Source organism: Sceloporus occidentalis, unplaced genomic scaffold (genome assembly GCF_023333645.1).
Source record: "Sceloporus occidentalis isolate IW3139 unplaced genomic scaffold, rSceOcc1.0.p SCAF_5, whole genome shotgun sequence".
NCBI classification, from domain to species: Eukaryota; Metazoa; Chordata; class Lepidosauria; order Squamata; family Phrynosomatidae; genus Sceloporus; species Sceloporus occidentalis.
Window position 1 is genome coordinate 107,734,349 of NW_028316985.1, and position 9,623 is coordinate 107,743,971.

The 9,623-nt window shown below is 36.9% G+C and overlaps 1 protein-coding gene across 6 annotated transcripts in view; it reads left to right on the plus strand.

The window, feature by feature from the left end:
• Positions 1–9,073, plus strand: part of LOC149312635 (selenide, water dikinase 1) — a 29,293-nt gene extending 20,220 nt beyond the window's left edge. For 5 of the 6 annotated variants that reach the window (XM_089525055.1, XM_089525053.1, XM_089525056.1 and 2 more), the window contains 3 exons: positions 955–1,054; positions 3,660–3,872; positions 7,785–9,073. In XM_089525055.1, coding sequence (XP_089381181.1) covers positions 955–1,054; positions 3,660–3,872; positions 7,785–7,999 — 528 coding nt within the window. In that variant the 3' untranslated portion in view covers positions 8,000–9,073. The remainder of the gene's footprint in view (positions 1–954; positions 1,055–3,659; positions 3,873–7,784) is intronic. The other variant, XM_089525059.1, reaches the window with a different exon arrangement.
• The last annotated feature ends 550 nt before the right edge of the window (positions 9,074–9,623 follow it).

The window sequence follows — 9,623 nt, forward strand, 5'->3', positions numbered from 1 at the left end:
TGTTTTCATCAAGAAAGAAATTTTAGGATTGTAAAGAACCGTTCAAAAAAACCTTCCACCTGATGTTGTATGGTGAATTCTCCTCTAGATAGTATTAGGAGAGAGAGAAGGGTGGGGGGAATCTGCTGGAATCATAAAGCCATTACACAAATTTATTGAGCTCCCATGTTTAGAATGCTTGTGTATAGGTCTGTACCTTTTCTTTTTGGAAATGCTTTTAAGGTTCAAAACACACTGCAGAAATAATCAGTTTGAGACCACTTTAACTGCCCTGTCTCAGTACTAGAGAACCCTGGTAATTATAGTTTAGTGTGGCACCAGAGCTTTCTGACAGAGAAGGCTAAATGTCTCACAAACACTATAATTTCCAGAATTCCCTAGCATTGAAACGGGGCAGTTAAACTGGTCTCAAACTGGATTATTTCTGCAGTGTGCTTTGGACGTAAGTCTAAATAATAGTTTTGTTTTAGAAATCATGCATTTTAAGGAGAAAGATGCTACAACTTGGCTACATCTAATGAAACTGATGGCAGAGGATTTAGGACAAAGGAACTGACTAATTTACTTAATGTGCTATTAATTAATGGAATTTTCTGCCATACAACCTGGTTATTTTCACTTTAAAAACTGGATTAGAGTTTTAGGTATATAAAATAAGTATAGTATGATGGGTATGTACTGTAGATCATACATGAGGGGGCAGCAGGACAAAAGGATAACTTTATTCTGTGCTTCTCCGGACTGTCCCTCAGGAATATCACTCTGGACTAGAATCACAGATTTGCAATAGAGCCCAAGAGCCACCTAGTCCCCTTCCAATGCAGGTGGACTTTTAGTTATTCTCTAGTTATGTTCTGTAAGTCAAGGAATTGCCATCCAGTGCTCATGTTGCTGGACATATAGACAAATTGATCATTTCTTTCTTTTTCTTCATATTTTTCCTCTACGTATTAGCCAGAAAAATGGAATAAAATTAAGTTGGTTGTAACACAGGAAGATGTAGAGTTAGCATATCAAGAAGCAATGATGAATATGGCAAGACTCAACAGAACAGGTACAAGAATTAGAAATATTTGCATAATGTCTTGACAGGCTTTTATTTGGAATAAATGGGTACATTGTTATTCTAAAGTAATGTTTTAAATATGTTGAAGAAAGTATTCATATGTTTAAAGATTGCGTGTGTGAACATTTGAGTCTGAAAAATATTGGAGTTAATATTTTCAACTTTGTATTCTTTAAAGTACTTTTATACTACTCAGTAAAAATAAGTCTGCTAGAGCAGCTTATACTATCAGTAAAAGAGAACCCTTACCTATAGGCTTATAAACTAAAAAGCCACAGTATATAATGAGAAAGAGCAGTGAAGGGGGAAAGGTGAGGGAGCGACAACAAAAAAGTAGCAGTCTTTTAGCAGGGCTGGTGAAATGACCATGCCTCCCACCTAATTTGCCTTTTCTGTAGCCTTTTCAAATGTCTGCTGTTGGTGATGGGTGAAAGAGGAGCCTGACTCTTTGAAAGAGTATAGGCATTTGACCCTGTCCTGAAAATCAGGGCTGTCTGTTGAAAGACCAGAACAATTTTTTTTTTTAAGTCTTCAGGTGAAATTGCAATAAACCTTAATCTTGTTCCCCATATCTTGTCCTAATAATTCAACTTTCCTTCCTTTCTGGTTGCCTTATTCTAAACCACAGCTTTGTATTTTAAAGTTTTCAAAAGATGGCATCAACCTTCTCTTGCTAAAAGTTTTTTCTTGCTAATCTAGAAATATTTTGACATTTTTCATTTTTGTTTGTTTGTTTTTGTTTTTGGTAGCACTCAGCAACATGTGCTTGAAATATTTTCCAGCCTTTACTTTTAATCTGTTCCCAATGGACTGCTCTGGCTCTTTATATTTTAATGGAAATTGATTTTATAATTTTCCGTGTGTGTTTTTAAAGATAGACTTGTAATTTATGTGAATTCTTAGGAGCTGCATTGATGTGGCAAAGCATACCTCTGTAGGACAGAATCACTTTAACTAATCAGTACATAAGACAGAGAAAGAGAGAGAAGTGAAACTGTGAGGCCTGCTCAATTGCACTAATTTTGATAAATGATATTTGTGTTCTGTCCTCTTAAAGCTACCAGCCTTTTATATGGCAGTCATATGAGAGGTGATGTGTGAATTTGTTTTTGTCTTCTCTCCAAGTTCCTTTTGTGTTTGATTTTTATCCCTACTATGGCAAGGAGCCATCTGAATTTCAAGAGTGAATATATATGTTGATTCAGTAAATGGGAAAACCTTTTGGAAACCTTTGCTTGCTTGTTAGAAACTTTTGAGTACATTATGGGACAGAACTAAGGGAAGGAATCCCCTGCAATCTTTAAATGTGTGGTTGTCAAAGATGAAAAAGTTGATGAGAAAGGGGAACATACCAAGTCAGTTGTTGATAAGTTGTAAAAAATTAATTCAGGTATATTTACATTGAAGGCAAATGTTCTTAATAATTATGTTAATTGTAAATTGATGTTACACTGCTTTACTAACAGCCATACCAGAATAAAGATGGAAAATCCCATATGTAATTTTACTCCTTGCATCCCTCCCTCACCCCTTTACCCCTGTTTAGAAGTTTGAAAAAAGCAAACAGTTGTTTCTCTTGGCTCAGTTTCACACTACCTTAATCTCCTCTCCTTAACTTACTACTTTCTTTAGCATTTTTGTGTGGATTTCTGCAAAAGTCACAGGGTTAAGAGGTGCAGAACTCAGTATTTAGGGATAGTTGAGAAGACACTCTGGGCTACCTACCAGGAAAACCTCATCAACTGTGAAAAAGTTGTGAGCAGCAATTCACCTTCTAAGTAGCTGTGCACTATTTAATATCAGATATTTTGAAAACCAAAAGTGGATTTCTGATCACTTTTGTGTTTTGTTGTGTGAGGGGTTTTCACATTATCAAATACTTGACCCCAGTTTCCTAGGGCAGTTTAAATCAACCCAGTAATTTCCAATGCAGTAAAGGTGGCTACTAAGTAAATACAACTATTGTTTCCAGCACACAGATTCAGCATAGATTAAGAGAGGAAAAGAGGAATATTAATGCTAAAACAAGATCATTCTAATACTTAACTAGTATAACATTGCTAAATTACTTTAGTACTTTGACTATACCTTCTGGGTTTTTTTAAAGGTTCAGTGGAAACTGGTGAAAATAAAATTTTGAAATGGTGCATAAGATGGTGTGGCACCTGATCAGTAGGAGGGAGGGAAACCTAGGATATTTCAAGACTGTACTGAATATAAACCCATGAATAGTCAGGTACACTGATGACAAAAAGAACTGGGAACTCTTGATATTTTGAGGCAGTCTGGCTGAGGTTATTGTCAATCGCTTTAGTTTAAAAATAAATTTGAGTTACCTAATTTTTTGGCAAATTCTTAACTTTATTCATAACTTCACTTTAATGCATTAGCTCCTATTTGTGGTGATGGTGAATATTCTGTGGCTGGAGGGAAATTTTCTCCTTAAACCCAACAGGCAAAGCTTTCCAAAAGGTTTCACTAAATGTTTTGTTGTTACTCTTTGTTCAGCATTTTACTTGAATTTATTTTCCATAGATTTAAACTAATTTAGCTACAGATTTCTGAAGTTATAACCTTTGTCTTTTATTTCAAGCTGCAGGGCTGATGCACACATTCAATGCACATGCAGCTACAGACATTACGGGCTTTGGAATCCTGGGACATGCACAAAATCTAGCTAAGCAGCAGCGCAATGAGGTGTCCTTCGTTATTCATAATCTTCCTGTTCTTGCCAAAATGGCTGCTGTTAGTAAGGCATGTGGCAATATGTTTGGTCTTATGCATGGGACCTGTCCTGAAACTTCAGGTACGCCTCTTTTTTAAAGTGTGCTTTACTTCTAAGAATGTTATAGTATTTCACATGTGTAGCAGGAAGCCTAATACAAGCTACTGTCAAGATACTGGGGTTTTTGTGTGTGTGTGTGGTTTGTGTTTTTGTTTATGGAGTGTATTTGGTCACACAAATTATTGATTGATGTAATTAACCTAATCTCCAGATTAGAAAATTACTTTGTGCACTGCATTATGAACAGTAGTTGATATATTTTATGAATGATATTTAGGAGATGACTGCACTATACTCTTATAGTGCTGCCATTCCACTTTTATTGCTCTAGCTGTCTCCTATTGGATTTTGGGATTTACAATTTAGGGAAAAGCATTTAGAATTCTCTGCCAAAAATCTCTTGGCAAAATTTGTTTTGGGGAGGGTTTCCTTTGTCCTCCTCTGATACTGAGAGTGTGTGACTTGACAAAAATCACCCAGTGGTTTTCCATGTCCAAGCAGAGTCATAGTCCAATGCTCAAAGTACTAAACCACGCTGGCTGTCCCAGTAGAAATAACAGAATGGAATTTGCATATTGGAATCTGTTATGACTACTTCTGCAATTTTTGTAGAGGGTCAGTAGATGGCGATCTTTCCCCAGAGAGTGCATTTAGCTACTGCTTGGGGAGGTTGCAAATTTGGCTTTGGAACTTAGTGTTGCAGGACCTGTGGCTGTCCATTGAATGGGTACAGTATTGTACATAATACACAAATGTGCTGAAAATTACACAGGTACATCATTAGCTGCACATTTCTAGGGATAGAGTCATAGAATTAGAAGAGATCCTACAATGCAAGAACTCCCACTAGACTAGTAGTTCCCAACGTTTGGTCCTTCAGATGTTTTGGATTTCAGATCCCAAATTCCCAGATTGATGACCAAATTGGCTGGAGCTTCTGGGTTCAAAACTAATGGATGATCAAAGGTTGGGAACCATTGAACTGGAGCATCCAGCCTCTTTTGAAGACATCTTGAGAAGGAGACCCCACCACCTCACTAAGTAATTGATTCTATTGCCAAACTGCTCTTACTATTAAGAAGTTCCTTCTAATGTTCAATTGAAACCTACCCTCCAGTAACTTAACCATTCGACTTGGTTCTATTCTCTGTGGAAATAATGAACAAATCTGCAGCCTTCTCTCTGACAGCCTTTTATATAGTTAAAGAATGCATTCATGTCACCCCTCAATCTTCTCTTCACCATGACATGTCAGTCAGTACATGCCCAACTCCCTTAAATGTTCCTCATTTTTCTCTCTCTCCATACCTCTTATCTTTGTTATCATTCTCTAAAATCATTCCAACTTGTCTATATCTTTCTTAAACTGAGATGCCCTGACCAGCAAAGGATATAGTGGAACTATTACTTCCCTTGCCTTAGAAACTTCTTTTAAAAAAGGCTAAAATGTTGCTTGCTTTTTTTGCTGCAGCAGCACACTGTTACCTCAGGTTCAATGTATGATGAACAATAATCCCAAGGTCCTTTTCACATGCTAAGTGTCTCCCATCCCTGTACATTCTCATATACTGTGATGACTTGTACTGTTTAGGATTTTAGAATCTAGAGGTACAGTAGTTACCTCTTATGTAAGCATTGACTTACATAACCATTATGTGCTGTTTGTTTACTAATGAACTGATGTATAATTGCCTGTCGTTTTTTAGAATATGTATGTGTATCTATAGCATGTGAAAAATTGCTGAATAAATTGATTTCTGGTTTCAGTCTTCAGAATAATATAATTATTTTGACAAAGTATGTTGTGGCAGCTTTAGCTTTGTAGTGCTCTAAGCAGTTTTCACATTCTTTTGTGAACAGAGTTTGAGCTGGGATAGGAGGAAAGGAAACTTTAAAACTATCTGTGCTAAAGAATATTCTTTCCCTGTTTTTATCATATAAATTGAAAACCTTGAGTAATTACATTTCATTGGTATCTGGTGTCAGACTTGTAGTATGTTTATTATTTTAGGAAAGATGGAACCAAACCTAATTAATATCCACAATGTAACTGCTGGAAATGGTTATTTTGTACCACTTGATTACAGCAAAAATTGCAATATATAGGACTTCGTGATTCTTTCCCATGTTTTTTCAAAATATAATGACATGACAGTCAGTACATGACTACAAAAATAGGGATCAGTGCTCTCAGAAGAGAAACTTGAGTGTCTACTCTAGTTCAGTCGTGGTCAAGATTCTTTTTTTAAGGAGTTGGTGTCATATTTCCTGCAGTCAGTATTTCCCATTTTCAGTACAAATAAGAAGACATTGCCACAAAACCTTTTCCTCATGTCTATTAAGAAAGTTGCAGAGAAATTGAAATAATGTACTACCTCAAAAAGTTTTGTTAAGTTAGCTATGTGTCATAGCACAATCTGAGTTCATTTTGGCAAGTTTAGTTAATGGTTGTTCATCTGGACTTTGAATAAAGCTTTAATGCTAACTTCACTGATGGAATAAGGCAATAATTCTAGTGAGAGTTTTGATGGTCAGAATTGTTGAAGAGCTAGGAGTTCTGAGATTTTGCCACATGACTGATAACAGAAAACAGATTGATTGTGGCATATGTCTATTAACAGTTATGCTCAAAGTAAAAAGAACTTTATGTAACCAAAAGTGCTTACACATCTAGGTTGATAGATGTGGGGAACCAAAACTAATTAAACATAAAACCTTATTTTGAATGTCAGCATTATATATCAGCACTGGAAAAGTTGTACCTATACATCATTTCCAACTCAACTAGTTATTGCCAGTGTATTCCATTCCTGGAGACATACCAGAGCATAACAGCTACCCACAATTAGCATGCGCTAAGTGACAACTGATTAAAAAGAGGAGCCCTGGTGGCGCAGTAGCCTGTACTGCAACCACTCACTCAAAACCATAAGGTTGCGAGTTCAAGACCAGCAAAAGGGCTCAAGCACGACTAAGGGTTGCATCATTCCAAGGTCGCTAAAATGAGTACCCAGATCGATGGGGGCAAATTAGCTTACCGGTAAACCGCTGAGACACTGTTTAGGTGGTATGAAGTGGTATATAAATGAAGCTTGTTTTTTTCCCCATAGAATCATAGAATCGCAGAGTTGGAAGAGACCGCAAGAGCCATCCAGTCCAACCCCCTGCCATGCAGGAACTCTCAATCAAAGCATCCCTGACAGATGGCCGTCCAGCCTCTTTTTAAAGACCTCTAAGGAGGGAGACTCCACTACACTCAGAGGGAGTGTGTTCGACTATTGAACAGCCCTTACTGTCAGGAAATTCCTCTAATCTTGAGGTGGAATCTTTTCCTGGAGCTTGCATCCATTGTTCCGGATCCTGTTTTCTGGAGCAGCAGAAAACAAGCTTGCTCCATCCTCAATATGACATCCCTTCAAATATTTAAACAGGGCTATCATATCACCTCTTAACCTTCTCTTCTCCAGGCTAAACATCCCCAGCTCCCTAAGTCATTCTTCATAGGAAATGGTTTCCAGACCCTTCACCATTTTAGTCGCCCTCCTTTGGTCACGCTTCAGTTTCTCAATGTCCTTTTTGAATTGTGGTGCCCAGAACTGGACACAATATTCCAGGTGGGGCCTGACCAAAACAGAATAGTGGCACTATTATTTCTTTTTATTTAGACACTGTACTTTTTATTGATGCAGCCTAAAATTGCATTGGCTTTTTTAGCTGCCGCATGACACTGTTGACTCATATTCAACTTGTGGTCTACTTGGACTCCTAGATCCCTTTCACATGTAGTCTCATTCAGCAGGTGTCCCCCATCCTATATTTTGTTTGTATGCTTTGATAATAATGACTTTGATAATAATGACTTCCTTTGACATAGGAAGCAGACGTTTCCTGAAATATAAATAAAAGCTAATGCCGGTTTCTTCTTTCTTGTAGGAGGACTCCTTATTTGTTTACCACGTGAACAAGCAGCACGTTTTTGTGCGGAAATAAAGTCCCCCAAATATGGTGAAGGTCACCAAGCATGGATTATTGGGATTGTAGAAAAGGGTAATCGCACTGCCAGAATTATAGACAAGCCTCGAATCATTGAAGTTGCACCACAAGTGGCCACTCAGAACGTGAATCCAACGCCTGGAGCAACGTCTTAATCTAGAGGAAATACTTTTTTTTGTTCTTATTTTTGTTTTTTAAATAGATCTATTCCTTTATCATCTTACAGCCTAAAGAACTGTACAAAGAGAAGAAGAAACACATTGTGTCTGCAAATCTGGTGGCCTTAGGTCAGTTTGAATGGATCGCGTTTAATAAAATAAAACCCATGGCCTTTTTTTCCTGTTACATTAACTGAAGATGCACCTAATCTTGAGGCAGCTTCTGAGTTGAAAATTATATTGTTATCCAATACTGTTGATTCATTTTGAATCTTTAGACACTTATCTCTTGCCGCATAGGCTCTTTTTTAAAAGGTGCTTTCACATAGCACAGACATTACCAGATGTGGTATCAAATAGTAGCTTGTGTCCTTTTCCACTAAATGTATATTTATCATTAGGTCTAATTTTGGATGCCTTGAATGAAATACCAGAAGGGCAATAAATTTGATAAGTGATGCACAGTGGGTTTTACCCAGTAGCAAAGAGGGTTGCATGTCTATATTCAATCTTTGATTTATAAATTTAGTCTTTTCCATGAGCGTCTACAACCCTGGACATTGCTTGGTAGTACACTTGGTAGTACACTCTGTTAATTAAAAACAAACAGTGCTGACTTTGCATGGAAAGCACTTTGAAGCTGAAGGAGGAAAACTAATTTTGTTATTTGTAGATCAGACATTATTTACTTGTATTATCAATAATTGTTTCCTTTATTGATGGTATAAATGATGATGCTCGGTTTTGCAACGTGATTGGATGTGCTGTAGAGGAACAGGGAATCGCCAGCCAAAAGAACGTTATTGTATAATCATTTACAATTCACTGTATAATTTACACAAATAATTTTTAAATATAACCAATTTAAAAAAAACTGTTCTGTGGATGGTAGTGTTTAATACATTTTATATTTTGTATAGTGATGATTATAAATCTTTTTTTGTTAAAATCAGCAGCTGTTTAGTATAATGCTTTGTATTTCTGTTCTCTGCTCAAAATCCATTTTGTGCACGCTATTGTGATGTGTTTAAAATCTACTTTGCCAACATTGCAGCCTGAACTTAAACTTATTATTTGAATAAATATTTAATTTTGTATTGCTCTTGTACAAGTGAATAACCTTTCAAATCTTACGTCTAAGTTTACTGGTTGGTGAAAGGTGCTGAGTAGATTTTTTGTATAATTACAGCTGTAGTATAACTGAACATGGTCAGCCTATCTCTAACATTTGAAATAATAAATGGGGTGAGGGTAAGATGAATTGAGCCAAATAGAGGGCAGGGTGTCTTGAGAGGAAAATCTATTTCATTCTACAAGGAAACTGCGACAAAGGCAGAGATTCACCTTCCAGCAGGACAGTGACCCTGAACGCAATGAAGTGGTATAACAAGTTGTAACAATACCAGTTAAATCCATTTCAGTTCCAGGTTGTAAGACAAGAAAATATGGTCAGGTCAAAGGATGGTAACTGTAGGATTGTCTGCAGGTGTCTTGAGAATTATACACAGTAAATAGACTTTTGGAAGCCCTCATACATCTGTCCTTAGTCCTTCCTCAGATGATGAGCAATTCATTTGAACCTCTTGCCCCTGTGGATGAACATCTTGCTGGCTGTCACTTC